The sequence below is a fragment of the Cygnus olor genome, chromosome 7 (assembly GCF_009769625.2).
Source record: "Cygnus olor isolate bCygOlo1 chromosome 7, bCygOlo1.pri.v2, whole genome shotgun sequence".
Lineage (NCBI taxonomy): Eukaryota > Metazoa > Chordata > Aves > Anseriformes > Anatidae > Cygnus > Cygnus olor.
In genome coordinates this window covers 30,263,247-30,278,820 of record NC_049175.1, presented here as the reverse complement: position 1 = coordinate 30,278,820, position 15,574 = coordinate 30,263,247, and the positions used below count along the sequence as shown (strand labels likewise).

The 15,574-nt window shown below is 35.6% G+C and overlaps 1 protein-coding gene across 5 annotated transcripts in view; it reads right to left on the bottom strand.

Annotated features, from left to right (window-relative positions):
- ATRNL1 (attractin like 1) overlaps nt 1-15,574 on the bottom strand; it is a 494,732-nt gene that overhangs the window by 51,981 nt on the left and 427,177 nt on the right. For 3 of the 5 annotated variants that reach the window (XM_040563151.1, XM_040563154.1, XM_040563158.1), the window contains 2 exons: nt 4,743-4,857; nt 2,566-2,708 (listed from right to left, as the gene is read on the bottom strand). In XM_040563151.1, the coding sequence (XP_040419085.1) occupies nt 2,581-2,708; nt 4,743-4,857 (243 nt within the window). In that variant the 3' untranslated portion in view covers nt 2,566-2,580. Of the gene's footprint in view, nt 1-2,565; nt 2,709-4,742; nt 4,858-15,574 lie in introns of those variants that run through there. The other 2 variants (XM_040563153.1, XM_040563155.1) reach the window with 1 other exon arrangement.

Here is a 15,574-nt window from a genome sequence, read left to right as displayed (position 1 = left end):
AAACCCCCATCCAGAGCTAATTGTCTTGTAGAACACTTAATGAGTCGTTATTCATTAAGATGGTGAGTACAGGGAAGGCAGATGGCATGGTAATTTTATTGATTCTGTGATCCTACTGTAGCTTGCTGATTAAGTAGGAGTGAATGCCAGTTAGTGTGGACAGAATTATATGAAGTTCTGTTTTGATTCACAGATATCAGAGAGTAACTTTCAGATAGCACTATTGGAGAGGCCTATTGAACAGGAAAACTTGCTATCATCATTTATATTTGTAACGATAGAATATTGTATGCAGTCTTCTATGATGCACACTGTACAAGCAGTGAAAAAAATCTTTCCTCTGAAATTGCTCTATTAATGACTATAATTTACTTAGTTCTTGATTTAAATTTGCAGGTTTTATTTTTCATGTATTACGTTAGATTTATCTCATTTAGTCATACAAAAGTTAGATGTCCTCTGTGGTTTAATAGAAAGAGAGAAACATACATACACATACACCTTCAGAGACCATTCAACTCACTGTTTTAATGGAAAAATACCTTTACTGGGTGCTCTACCACTTCTACCTGCTAGGGACATTTTGCTGTGTGAAAGTAATGTATCAACACGTAAATAATTCACAAACTGCATCCTTTGCTTCTGTATTATTTTGACGTGTTCTAGTTTTCTTTTTTCTCCTTGTGCTTTAGAATATTTATTGTCCTTCAAGAATGATGAAAACATTTATCATGGAGTTTTATAAACTTTTTCTACAACACCTTGATACCTCAAAGTGTGGGATTTAGCTGTCTTTAATAATAATGATGACATGACCACAGTTCTTTTAGCAGAATTTATCACACTACCAGGCTATTCTTTCTCTATTGCCCAATGTATCACTAGAGTTGTATTAAGACCTTCAAGGAGTTATTCTTGGTCTTGCCACTGCTGCTAATCCATCAGCACATTTTTCTATTAAGTAATTTTCACATTAAGTAATTTATATATTATCTTCTTGTTCCTCCTATATTTTTGTCTAGCTTTTGTTCAATACTCTTTGAGATGTATAATTTAGTTCTTTCTAGAGATCTGGTTGCAGCTGCTGTCATTATTAGATCTCTCTTGATATTAAGAAATGTTTAAGCTATTTAAAGCATGGGGTCAGACAGTACAGCAAGAACAGATGATCTTTAGCTTCCAGTCTATCATAGAACCTGCAGGACATGTGCATTGTATATTGTAATCTTCCCACAAGTGGTTGATTTTTCTGCTATACACACACACAGATGCATGCATATTACTATACACATGGATCGTATAAAGAATCCATATTTTCATGAACCTCTGAATTTTGATCATATCTGATTGCTCAGGTGCAATGCCACCAATGAGACAACTGAAGAATGAGAAAACTATGTTCTGTTTGTCTAGCCATGACTGAGATATTTAGTTTTATCACTGTTAACATTCCTTAATATTTTTCATTGATTGTTCTAATTTATAATTTTATTCTAATTTCTGCTTTAATCCAAGCAAAATTTCATTTGAAACCACTTCTTACTCTGTATAAATATAATTAAATTACTAATATCCTCTCCAAAACATACACCTACCAAAATATATAAGGCCTTCTGTACCACACCTAATGTCATACAATGGAAACATTTATTGACTTTCCAGATTTTCAGGATGTTTAACTGTACAATTTGTTCCATCCTTGAAAAATGTGACTTAGAATGAATACTGTTTCTTTTTTGCAGTAAATTCATTTTTTAATCAGTATTTCACCTGAGTCTATATGACCAATCTCTATAAGACCTATCTTGAACCACATATTAATCTTAAATATTTTAATTGCGTCAACCTAGTACTGATTTGTATCCTCACAGCATTAGCACTTAGAACTAAACAATACAGAAGTCTTCTTCTGTAAAGTTCTGAGCATTTTGTGCAGGACGTAGAGAACACTCAGATCTCCACTGGGACATATGGTCTCTCCTAGAGAAGTTTTTGCCTTGCATAGCCTTTGGCCAAAGCCCACCATCTGTAGTTTCAAGTTTTCTTCCAGCTGCTGATAAAGGTGAAGTACAGAACATATGCTGAAGAAACAGTAACCTTTATATTGGATTTTTTTTTTTTTAAACATTCAGTGAGACATTTTTCAGAAAAACATTTGTTAACGTAAACCTTGGAAACAAACAAAATTCACTTTCGAGCAAACTAGGAAGTTAAAAATGTATGGGTACAACTTTAATAACTTCAGAAGAGTGTGGCCTAGTTATTTGTGGAAAACATTAACATTCCTGATTTTGAAGAAAATGTAACGCAGAACAATACAGGCATTCTCTCTTTATATTTCAGACACACGCATGTAAGAAATGAAACAGTCTCACACTGTGAACTGAGAATCAGTATCATTGACATATCATTCAAATAAATATGTTTGACACACTGTCAGTTTTATCCTAGAATGATCCCAATAAGCTTGAAAATTATTATATGCAAGTAATAGAAGCATCTAAAATTACTTGGAAAGACATAATTACTGAACATGCTACTTCCACCCACCTAAGTATCATTGTTTTAACCTAGCTTAGGTCATAAGGGAAACAAACTGCATAGCAAACATATGTCTGCTGCACAAAACTTCCACATCATTTCAAATAACTTGGCACAGTTCACAGCATCTGCTCCCAGGAAGCCCAGGAAAGAAGCAGCAGGTAGTGCTGCAGGACAGGAATGAAGTGAATTAGTAGAGCTACAGGTATGCCAACAAACTTGCATAATAGCTTCTGCCTAGACTATGCATGGTTACATACAGTGAAAACAGTCCATGAGTACCAAAATTCATTACACTTAAGAAAAATGATTATAGCAATATAACCTAATTGTTGAATCAGCATGGTTGCATACCTCAAACATTCCTATTTGCTTTTGACCCTGAACGAAGCAGAAGTTGCACAAGGGATTAGAAAACATTAGGTGTTTCTAAATATTAAATGTCTGACAAAGACCATAATAAGCAATGGAGGAATAGGATTGAAAATATATGCTGCAAAGCTGATAGAAGACCAAGTAATGAAATAGAGGACATAATGCACTTTAAGAAGAGGTATATTCTTTCACGTGTTGAGAAACTTTGAAAATGACACATCTGTTGCATTGCTGAACCCAACTAACGTTTGAAAAGCCTACTCCCTCCATGTCTCATGTGCAGCAAAGAACAGCAATTACTTAAAAAAAAACCTGTAAATAGTAAATAGAAACTGATTATGATATAACTAGTTAAGCACATTTTGCTACAGAAGAGCACATCATAGGTCAGTTTGAAAACAACAGAAAAAGGCATATTAAGCTCCAGTTCAACAATAACTTTTAATTTCCTTTCATAATGTTTTTCCTTGTTGTAAGATTATAAACACCTTTGTTTCTTTTTCATTTCCTTAAAACATGAACAGGGAATATTTTAAACATCCTTCCTCCTTCATTGCTGCCTTCAGAGCACTTACATTTATATACTTCTACCAGGAAACGCATTTGTCAAAGTATCAGTAACACTTTCATTTTCATAGCACTTCCAGAAACGATATTCCAAGCCATAAATGACATTTTAAGAACAAAATCCTCATCTCAGGACTCAGGGAAACACAAACAAACAACAATTAACAAACAAACAAATAACGGATAGTCATCTGGCCCAAAGGAGAAGAGAGAACACTCAGCTGAGCTTACTTCCAACAAAAGTCACCCAAGTCTGCCCTCATCATCATTACTCAATACTATTTATCTCTTTAATAGATTTTTGAAGGTTAGAACGATAACTAACTTTTTGGCTCTTAATAATAAAAGTTAGTCCTAAAGCATATTTTCTAGCTTATGAGTATTTTGGGCCCATATCATGCATCTTATTGTTCATTACAAAGGTGTTCATTTTGGCAAACACTCCAGTGAACTCTGAAATAGTAAACTGCTCATCTGTGCAGTGCCAGATCATTGTCTAAATTTTCTTATCATGACCATTTTGTATTATATCATTATAGGCAGTATTTAAAGGATTTAAAAAAAAATGAATTTATGTATCTGTTGTTTAGGAGGTATTTTATAAGAATGGCTGTAATGGTTCTTTACAACAATCTGGAATAGATGAGATAAGGTAGGTTACCATGAGATGTATTTCCAGGTAATGCAAATGCTGCTTTAAAATGAGCTGGGATCATTTCCAATGTGAACACCTTCCTAATGAAGCAGGTATATTCAATCAAAAATCCCAGGTTTCATCCAACAGGCATTCTGGGAAATGTTAATATTTTAATTGAATCCTGGTCAGCACAGCATTGGGAATAATTTCTCTTGGTGCAAAGGAACTTAACTAGAAGTTAGTGCATTAAACGCTAACTTGAAGCAAGAATAAGCATTGGTATTCCCTTTATAGCACCATTTACAGCAGCTGAACTGAAATTGTAGAAGTGGCTGCACATGAAAGTGTTTTGTCCTGCGAAAAATTGGTACACAAACATATTATTTCAGGAAGTGCTGAAGTATGTCATTGCACATCAGCCTTGTTCGATCATTGGGCTTTTTATGTGCTATACCACATCAAATTCCAGATGAAAATTCCTCATTAAACATTGACCTGCATTAAACACCTTGACTGCGTAGCCCCTTGCATTCATAGACTGTGCCATTATTTTGCATCTGCTCAGTTGTCCAAGAGTTCATTGCATGAGGACAGAAATAATGCTCACCATCACGAGCCTTACCTGACTGACCCGGGGGTGGGACTCCTGATGATCCTCTTGGCAGACATAAAAATACCGTGAGGACAGCTGCTTTGTTTCCTGAACATGGCTCGATAGCAATTGGTTTAGGAGCACCCTGTAAAAGGAAGGCACTTATGTAAAGGTTTATAGGGATTTTAGTTATATTTTTTACTTGTACTTCTTTATTTTAAGATTCATTGTAACAGCATGAAGATTTTTTTTTCCCCAATTAGCTCTTTGCATTTAAGCAGATTGTCCTACTCATGTTCATTGACTTAAAAATGGGCTTTAACAGCCCACACTGCAAATCTAATCAAACAGAAAAAATGAAATGATCATAAAGACAACAAAATTATTATTCTAATTTTATAGCTCACTAAATCTAGCAATTTCAACTTCTTAGTCTTAGAAAATCACAACATATTTTCGGTATACACAATGGTATCTAAGAGTACTAGAATTTCCCATATTCTAAGAATCAGAAGTACCAGTCTAAAGGAACCAGCAACCAGCTGTCTGTCACCTAGCCCTCCTGATGTCAAAACGGGGAAACGAGTAGATAGATGAGAGAGATTAAGATCCCTCTTAAGTTTCCCAGACCAGTAAGTCTGCCTTCTATGTGTCTGTCTCGGTAAGCAAGTGATTTCTGTGAGGCAGGTTCCTTCTGAATGTTCTGCACACACAGAAAACAAGTGCAATGTTACTTTATTTAAATAAACTTACAAACTCCCTTCAAATGTTGCCTGCATTATTATCATCTTACTTTGTCTCATATAAGACAGTATATAACAGTGCTTTTGCTGGTAGGAGGTATGTGCTGTTACTAAGCATCTCTCTCTTACTGGCTATATAGATCTTTTAATTTGCAGTTAGCTGTCAACTGAATGGTTGCTGCCATATTGGTCTCAAGTTACCAAGATTGAGGATACTAGGAGCTAGAAGGAAGCAGAGCAACCTACAAAGCAATAGAATAAGTTTCTAATATGACAATTTACAGTGTTTTCATATTTACACGTTTCCATATTTTGTGCTCGCTATGAGACAGGCATTTCACTTTTAAGAGCTTAAATGTTTAGTCAACCCCTAAAGATATTTCTGAAAACATTAGGTCAAAATCAGCATAAGTATTTCTCTCTTTTTCTTGTTTGTAAATTTTTAGAATGTCTGTCATGTTCCAAGGCAAAATACCAGTTTGATGTTTTCATTCAAAATTCAAAGCCATAAAACTTTCCATTTACATGCAAAATGCAAAGTATATATAAAATGTCAACTGATTCAAATATATGAAGAAGAATGATAGTTTAGCTAAGTAAAATACAGTGAAATACTAGATATAAAGAGAACAAAGGCACTTCCATCATGTGAAACAATTATCATTTTCTATTTTTCTACATCCAAGTAACCAACATTTATTACTGCTCAGTGGAGATAAGGAAATAGAGAACACTGCAATAAATTGAGCAATAGATAAATATACTTAATTTTACTACCTGGTCATATTTGAAAGGCATGTTTGTAGATTCATTTAAGGCAATTGCATTAAAATAACTTGGCGAGAAGTGTCATCTAATTTAAAATTGCCGAGACACAGTGATTGACAACCTATATTCACTAAAACCTTACCAAATGATGACACTATAAATGTAAAACCCCAGAAGTTTCAGCTAACAACAATCACTTTTAAAAAACAGCATAAGAAATGTTTATTAAACTGATTAAACTAAATCTGAGGCATTTAATTTAATTTTCTGTAACTCAGTGGCCTAATGTTGGCCAAAGCAACAGAAGAGGAGAATAGATTCTGTGTTTTTCTTAAGCTGGTGTGTATCCACCAATGACTTCCATCAATCTATGATCAGCAAAATACCTAGACAGGCACTGCTGTGTGATATGACTCTATACCAAAAGAAATGCAGAAAGGGGGGGGGGGGGGGGTGAAAAGAGCCATACTAAAATTAAAAGCATTGATTGCACACACACAAAAGCAGTATCAGTGGATTACGGGAAAAGAAATGGTGTGGGAAATTTTTCTTATTAAGGTTTCTTTGACTTACATATGCTGAAGGGCAATGAAAAAATAAATTTCTTCTGATCACAGCATTTAATATAGAAAAAGGTCTTGATGGGATCATTCCGATTAGCAGCTAGTTTGTGCCCTGGGCAGTTTAAATCTAATCAGACAAGCATAGGCATAGGGTAATATAATACAACATACCAGTCCTGACAGCAGTCCGATCTGGTGTAAACCTCTCTGATAACTTCTCCTACTATTCTGTGCTTTCATTCACTCCTATCTATTGCACTTTCAATTGTCAAAATAGATGGCTTCCCAACTGCCCCAACAGGCAGCACCTGCACCTCACCGAGACCTTAGGTCTTGTTTAACATGTGCCGCTAACTCCAGCGCTTCTTCCTAGTTCCCTCTTTCCAACCATCTAGACAGGGATGGAGCCCCATGCCAGTTAAACTCAGCTCACTGTCACCCTGTGCTTCCTACTTCACCTTGTAGTGGCTCTGAATCTTGAAAGAGCATTTGCTATTAAAAGAATTAGTATTAGTAGTGCAAGTAATGGAGCATTTAAGTCATCTCTCCTGATTTGTCATCAAAGCAAATAGAATAACATGATTCCTTTCTATTTATGCCTGTCAGTGTTCAAGAGGCATTTGGATAATGCCCTCAATGACATGCTTTAACTTATGGTTAGGCCTGAAGTGGTCAGGCAGTTGGACTATATACTGCATCTTTGAAGGTCCCTTCCAACTGAACTATTCTGTTCATCCCATTTAAAAAGACAGACAAAATTAAATCTTCATTTTAAATTGTAATTTGAAATACAGTATACACAGACATAGCACTGAAAGGAACAAATTTATTGTTATGTCTTTTAATTTGATGAAAAAATGTTGAATTATATGTCAAATTGATATTTTATATTGCTGTGCAATATATAACCTTTCATTAACAGGTCGTCATTTTCTGTTTGAAGTTTATACTAATACTTTTCTAAACACAATTGGAGGAAACTTTCTGATAAATATTTTTACAGAGGACCTCATCCAAAAATCACATAGAGTAGGAATTTTCTATTTGTGCTTAAAAATTGGGATTCTTTATGGAACATTATGACTGAAAAAGGAGATGTATAATCTTACCTCACATCATTTAGATTTTCTAGCAAAACGCCAGAGAAGCATAGAGCAAATGATAATAATCTAGATTCTCCAAGGTTTGTCAGTTGTTTAAAGATAAATAAATAACCATGAATCAAAGTTATTTCCTAGTGACATAACATGTTCTCTGAAATGTACCATTTATCATGCATTTTCCACATTTTTTTTTTTTTTTGGAAGAGATAAGGCACATGTTTGTTTGCCCAAAGCACTTAGCTACCATGATTTACTTACTAGAATTATCTTCTTTTTTTTCCCCTGCACAAAAAAAAAAAAAAATGACTTTTGCTTTTGCAAAAAAGCACAAATGACAATCACGGAGTTAATAAAACTTTATCAGTAGAATGCAGAATAAACAAATACTTGTCTTATTAAACAACACTTTGCTTTTATATCCTCTTTCTTACACACAACTGACAGGTGGGAAGGTGAAAAGGAAGGGGAAGAAAACCAGAAAAGGATAAAAGGATCAAAGAGTATATATTATTATAATTATTGCTAGTGACAAGAAAAGACTAAGTTAGCGGATGTAGACAATAAAAAAGGGGAGAAACTAAGGAATAAAACTGAGAGTAAATAATAATAAAATTTAAATTTCTACTTAATTATTTAGTCAGAGAACTAAGTGTCAGAAGAATTCTGCCCAGGGTTCACCATTTTTATCAGAGAAAAATTTCTCCACTCTTCAGATTTGTTTCAGAAAATCTAAAGTCCAGCAGCCTGGGTGAGGTTGTGAGGAATTAACAAGCCTTGGGCAGACTCTGCTCACCCCTGATCTGTTTCTAAAAGAAAGAAATTTTAGCGCCCCACCCCCGCCCCAAAGCACAGATAACAGCGCTACTGTTACTGGCATAAAAACAGCCATACCTGTATTAAAATAGTCATTACTATTAAGTTATCAGATCTGCTTTGTAATGACAAGAAAGTAATAAAACAGGTTTATTTTTAATTTAAGTATTGGAAACCCCATCAAACCTTGCATTGTGTTATCTGGCAGTTTTGTAATAACGTAAATGAACAGTTTTAAGCACACAGCCCAAGAAAAAAATGGGAAATGTATTCTGCCATTCTTAGCTGGCAGAATGGGCAACAGAAGGCAGCAGCATGAACGGGTGAGAGGAGCAGGAGAAGGTAACAATGACCAAGGAGATGTTCATGGATTAGCTATAAGAGTTTAGAACCTCTTTGGACGCAATGCACCAACAGTTTAACATTAATTCTCATCTGGCTATCGATGAAAATACTTTTTAAACTATGAATATGGGAAAGGGAAAAATGTAAAGGGTTGTAGTTCTATCTGTACTCCAAGAAGTGGTTTCTTACAGAAGTGCTATAGAAATTCAGATTTTCAGTGTATATATATATATATACACACACACACACACTGAAAATCTGAATTTATATATATATATAAATATATATTTATTTCTGTTTAGCATTGTAAGTTAGGCGCATCCAATTTTTAAGAGTGTGTTATTATACCATAAGACAAATCACGTAAAACTAAATGGCTCCAATCTCATGCCAAAAAAGCAATTAGAAAATTGAATCAAGGAATTAAGGATTAATGTGAGCATGTTACACCTGTCAGCAGTAATAAGTATTTTGACAAGAACAGAATAAAGTTTGACAATGTGCACAAATACAGATCTGATATATAAATCAAGTATTAAAATATAAACAACTATGCATTAATCACTCCAATGTTTCCTAACTAAAATGGTTTTAGAACTACTTGCAAGAATTTGCTATAAATGAAATTTCATCTCTTCTTTTTAAAAAAGAGATTGGCTTACTCTTTTTTAGTAATAAATGATGATGATTTAAACATAGTTTTTAATCATATTATTAATGCAGAATTAGTCAGGTGAATTCCACATAAACTAGGCTTGATGGCTTGGCAAATAAGCAATCTTGTTATGACAGGATTAATACCAGACTTTGACTGTAAAAAAAAAACTTTTCTGGACCTCAATGTGCAAGACTTCAGAGGGGAGAAAAGAAAACAGGAAACAAAAGACTATGTCTTCTGAAGAGGTAAGGAACGTAGAAAAGGAGGAAAGGTGCACATTCAGTTACATTACAAGTATGCACATCTTCCTTTTCTCTTACCTTCAGGTTCTTTTCTTGAATTCTTTGGTTATTTTCTGGCTTTCTTGATTTATTTGTGATAAGAAAGTCTCAAATTCAGAAAAGAACTTAAATACTTAAGTTGGATTTTGACCAAATTTAGGTACCTACATGCAAAATCGAGAGCCTTAAAACCCTGTAAATATCTTAGTTTCACTATTAACATTTTCCCAATAGTAGAAACTCTCCTTCACCTGCCCAGGCACACCCTCATATCTCTTACACCTACTCAGGATACACTGGCATTCCTGCAGCTCTCCTAGATGTGGAACTTGAGCTGGGAAGCTGTTTGGTAAAACACATTTATCAAATGAGGCTTCACAATACTTTCATTTATAACATTTACAACAGTACAACACTTTCATTTAAAACAGGGTTGAAGGCATAGGTAGTTCTGTTCTTCACAGAAGAACATGTTCTTCATGTTCTCCTGGTTTTCCTGTTCTGCGTTTAGTAAATGTTTGTTTGAGGTAAAATACTCCAGGCTATGAAGATAGAGAGCAAAATTCTGTGATTGCTCTGACTGTTTTCAGTGGAGTAAAGGTAGACTTCCGAGCAGTGCAGAAGAGGAAAAGAAAATTGATCCTCTCAAGTTCATGGAATTACATTGATGTAATTTGTTTGGGGCTTTTTTAGCCATTTTGTTGGAGAAACTCCAAATGTCGCTAGCACAGCTATCCTGCCAACAGGAGGTGACAGGCGAGTCTCATCAGCAGCCAACCCCCATCCTGTCCCCACTTGACTTTCCCAATGTTTATTTGCCAAGAGAAGCAAAACCAATGGTACTGAAGAGTATCATTGATAACAAAGAAACGAGGAGATGGTGTCTGCTCCTTCCAGCAGCACCTTACTGCTTTAACAGCTCCTGCTGCTGCCCTGAGGCACCTGGCACACCTGAAACAAGGCAATGCTTCAGATAGACTGTAATCAGTACTTCTGTTTTCTTTGACTATCAGTGTTACACTGCATTGCTATTCTAAATGTTGGATATGCATGAACAGTCATTAAAATGAGTATGAGCTCAGCCACCCAAAAGTTTTGACAATTTTCCCCACAGATTTATGTAGGCAGTAATCATAGAATCACCGAATAGTTTGGGTTGGAAGGGACCTCTAAAGACAGTCTAGTTCCCACCCCCTTGCTATGGGCAGGGACACTTCCCACCAGACCAGGTTTCTCAAAGCCCCGTCCAGCCTGGCCTTGAACACTTAAAGGGATGGTGCAGCCACAGCTTCTCTGGGCAGCTTGTTCCAGTGTCCTCATAGTGAAGAGCTGCTTCCTAATATCTAATCTAAATCTACCCTCTTTTTGTTTAAAACCGCTACCTCTTGTCCTATCACTACACTTAATAAGCCTTAATGACTACAACAGGAAAAAAAAAATGCTTTCACCAAACCTTGTTTATGTTCCAGCAGATAGACCTTTCAGGAAATTCTGCAACAGAATCAATCAGCAAAGCCACAAAAAGTGTTCACAACTCTGGCCGACATAGGAAGTGTCAGTTCTTCATATGACCCTAGGGTTCTACTGAAATTATAAGCATTCACTAAAGATTTTCACTTCATCCATCCCATAGAGCTCCTTTCACAATTAGCGAGTGGAAAGCTTTAACTCAGCTTAACCTGCAAGAGTGGCCCAGAGCCTAAGAGTTGTCAACGCTTTGTGGTTCTGCACTGCAGTGTCTTTTGCTTGAGGATCTCTTAATGATTTATAACTCTAGTTAATGAGGTCTCACCAAGGTGAGGTGCATATCCACTTTACCTAGAGCAGTAAAAGCTGAAAAGCATGGATTTGACTATCTTAAAATTCTTCCACCTATACTGGAGAACACTTGAGGCAACTGCCTTGTTCCTGCAAGTCACTCAGCCAGCACTGATTTCCTGGGAGGAGTCTACCAGCTCTCCTTGACCTTCAGGAGGAGCTAGTTTCCTCTGAAAATTTCTATAGCAGCTGATGGAACTAAGACCAACAAGCTAATGTAAAGGAACAAGACCAATATTGTTACACTAACATTTCTTACAGATATATTTTTTTTTTACAGTGAATTATCTTTTCAAACCAATTTTGCACCATTCTTTTAACAGAATATAAATCTCAGTTAATTTCCTCATTTCAAAATAGCCATGGAAATCTTAAACATACTGGTATATTACTTTCCGCAAGAAAAACAGTGGGAATTAGAAATAAAAAGAACCACAGTGTGATTTACCAAGCTGTGATTATGGCAGCAGTGATCAAAACGCACTGTTATCCTTCAGCTTATTGTTTTACCTCTCTGTCGTAACTATACCAATATGTACTAATGGGCTGCATTCTTTTTGCAGTCTTCTGATTAGAATGTTTGTCAGTTATCAAAGGTTATGTACTGATGTTGAATTTATGTATCAATTTGAAAGTGTTTTTACCCAGAAGAGCTGTATTTCTATTATATGAACCGTATTTATTTGCAAAAAAAAATGTGTATATTTATGTGCAACAAAGTTATTCTGTCTCAGTTCACCTAATAAGAGACTTCATTTCAAAAGCTAATGCTGTTTAAGATAGCACTTCATTAGCAAGAGAATTATGAATTAAGACTAAGCTACAAGGATCACCTGCATTTCAATGGGGTTTCCAGAAAGAACTCCAAGCCAGGTTTCCTATTAAAGCTTGCATCCATTTACCTAGAGGTGTTTTTGTTTTTTTCCCTGAATTGTGACACTAATGTGAACCATCCGGCAATTTTCTTGACTTTCACAACTGGTTGAATGGAATGCAAAACACAAGTTAAATCAAAACATCAGATGGCTGTAAGGCATGTTGCGTTTCATTTCTTTTCTGTGTTCATGTATGCAGTTTTCTATCTTTTCATACTGTTAAATAAACTTGGGTTTACTTTACTGTTATATCTTGCCCACTCATAAGAGCAATTTCAGGTTAATCTGCAAAATATTGGACGTAACTTCCAGCAGAAGGTGTGTGTAGCAATTGTACTGGATTACTGCCAGAGGAATCCCCAAGAGCCTCCAGAACATTCTCCTATTAAGCTGTCTGAGTCTGATTAAAGGTTGGCGATGCTAGTGTCCAGTTTGTGAAAAGAAATTTATCTTGGCAGCAGCTAACTAGATCCTGTTCGGAAAAACATCTGAGATCCTATGTCTGTGGCATATACCAAGCATCATGTATCCTCAGATACTTTCCTGTAAACTCTTCTTCCTACTGCCATTTCAAATTCTGAAAGTCAAAGTGGTGCTGTGCAGTGAAGTGATGCTAATGGGCATTTGTTTCCCAGATGGGTATATCTGTTGGATCTCCAAGGATTAGAAACAAGAAGTGGAAAATTTCATTATTCCTTCACAATTCAGCCTTAAAGGCTCATGTCTATGAAAACTTATATTTTTACTGCTGACAAATCACTGACAGCCCATCACTATTAGTACTTTGGCTGATCAATTAAAACCAGATTGTTGCTGCTGTGTATCCCAGTGAGTTGCTTTACCACTGATTGCCTGCGAGAAGACATGGTCCCTCCGTAACCACTACTGCCTTTTCAGGGTGAGGAAGATGAAGTATTAGGTGCAGTTTAAATTCTGCCTGACTTGCAGGCTAACAAGGGTGGCTGTGGTGGCTGGCATCAGGGGAATTCTGAGCTCAGGATAAGCACAGTGCAGGTTAGTTTCTTTGGAGCTAAAGCAAACTGAGTCAGCTGCAGATTTCTAAAATGTACATTACGCAGAAAAACTTGGGCTTGTCCTTTACTCGGGGCAGATCATAAAATTTAAATCTGTCGTTGCTACAATGACTCTAGGAGAGAACTGAAAAGTTCTGAGTAGAAGGTGCCTGAGCAGCATCCTAGAATCATTAAAAATATGGTTTAATTATTAATTAGGAGATCTATACCAGACTTGAGAGGTTAGAAAAGGCAAGTATCCTCAAATTGTTGTGCTGTATTTTGCATTTCTTGCAAAGAAAATATAGTCCACCATATGTCATCTGTAATATACCCTTAGTGAACTTTTTTTCCACAATGTCTTTTAAGGTTCTTTTGTAACCTCCTGGCCACATGCAGGATGCTTAGTGAATGATAAATTAAAACATTTATACCTGGAATCATAATAATAAGAAGAACTAAATCAAAACACATTGTGAAAGCTAGATGTCAGCAGAATGGATTAAAGTGCAAACTTGGCAATATTCTTAATGCAAGAAAAAAAATGCTAATAGCACCAGAATAACAAATGACTTTCTATCATGACACCTTACCCAGATCACAGCCTACAGAACATAGGGAAAACATGAACTGAATGCCTCAAAGCATGACCTAGCATTTCTTTTGATTGTCCTATAAAATGTGTTCTTTTTAAATGCTAAAACATCATTCTGAAACAAATTACCCCACTGTTTAAGATTTGTAAGCACACAGAAGTTTTTGTGACACATGACCATGCGTTGGATATTGTGGATCAGATCATAGCTGCTCCAGCAGCAGCAGAAGAAACAATCAGACTTTTCTACCCCAAGGAAAAATTACATGATGGGAGCAAAAGGGAATGTAGTTTTGCTCTATCATATAGTAGTAGCAGCATGTGTTGAAATGCTGTTTCATTTAATGAACACATTTTAACGTTCACCTCCAGAGGTGGAAAGGGAGAGGGCAGCCTGGCAGGATCATGATAGCACAGCCAGACCTTTGTAAAGGTGTTGCAAGATGTGTCTCTCACTTTCCTCTCTTGAGGACCTCCTACTCTGGCCCATTCACCAATTTGAAAGCATGACTGGGTACAGTTTTACACTTAAATCTTACAAATCAATTAAAATTTCAAATATCTATGAGATAATGCTCAGCTGTCTAAATCAGTACAACACACAAATAGTAGCAGAACTATGTTGATTTATAGCAACTACAAATCTGACACTATTTTATTATTTTCTTAATAGTTTCTTTGAAAAATCCGGCAAATGAACTCAAACTCAGGTATTATCACTTAATGATATTTTCCAAGATGGCTTCCCATCAAGATTGTTAACACCTACACTGGTCACAAACATATTAGAAACTCCACTGAAAAGGAACAGGAAAGGAAACTTTTCCTTAAAGGATCTAATCTGACAAATAATTAGACACATGAGAATTGGTGTTTGGTGAAGCTGTCGCATTAAAACAAACAGGATTATTCGCACGAATGAAACTGCTTATGCACATTACTCATATTGGCTTAACATGATAACATGGAATACTTTTTTTTTTATTAAAAAAAAAGAGGTAGTTTTTAAAAATAAGAAATAAATAAAAATTTTCCTTTAAAAATTACAAGATCTACATCATTTTTACTATGCCAGCAAAGATTTACTGCATAAAGGATTTGTTGAAGTTGGATTTCCTGAATCTCACTTACTTGACTTATGTAGAAAGTGTCAATTTTATTTATTTATTTATTTATTTGTAGAAAATACCATATTCCAAAGTATGCTTAGGCCCTTGAGCACTGCTAACTGAAAACGAGTAGCTTGATTATGTTTCCATAGTCCTGATCTGCTTGTACTTCTTCTCC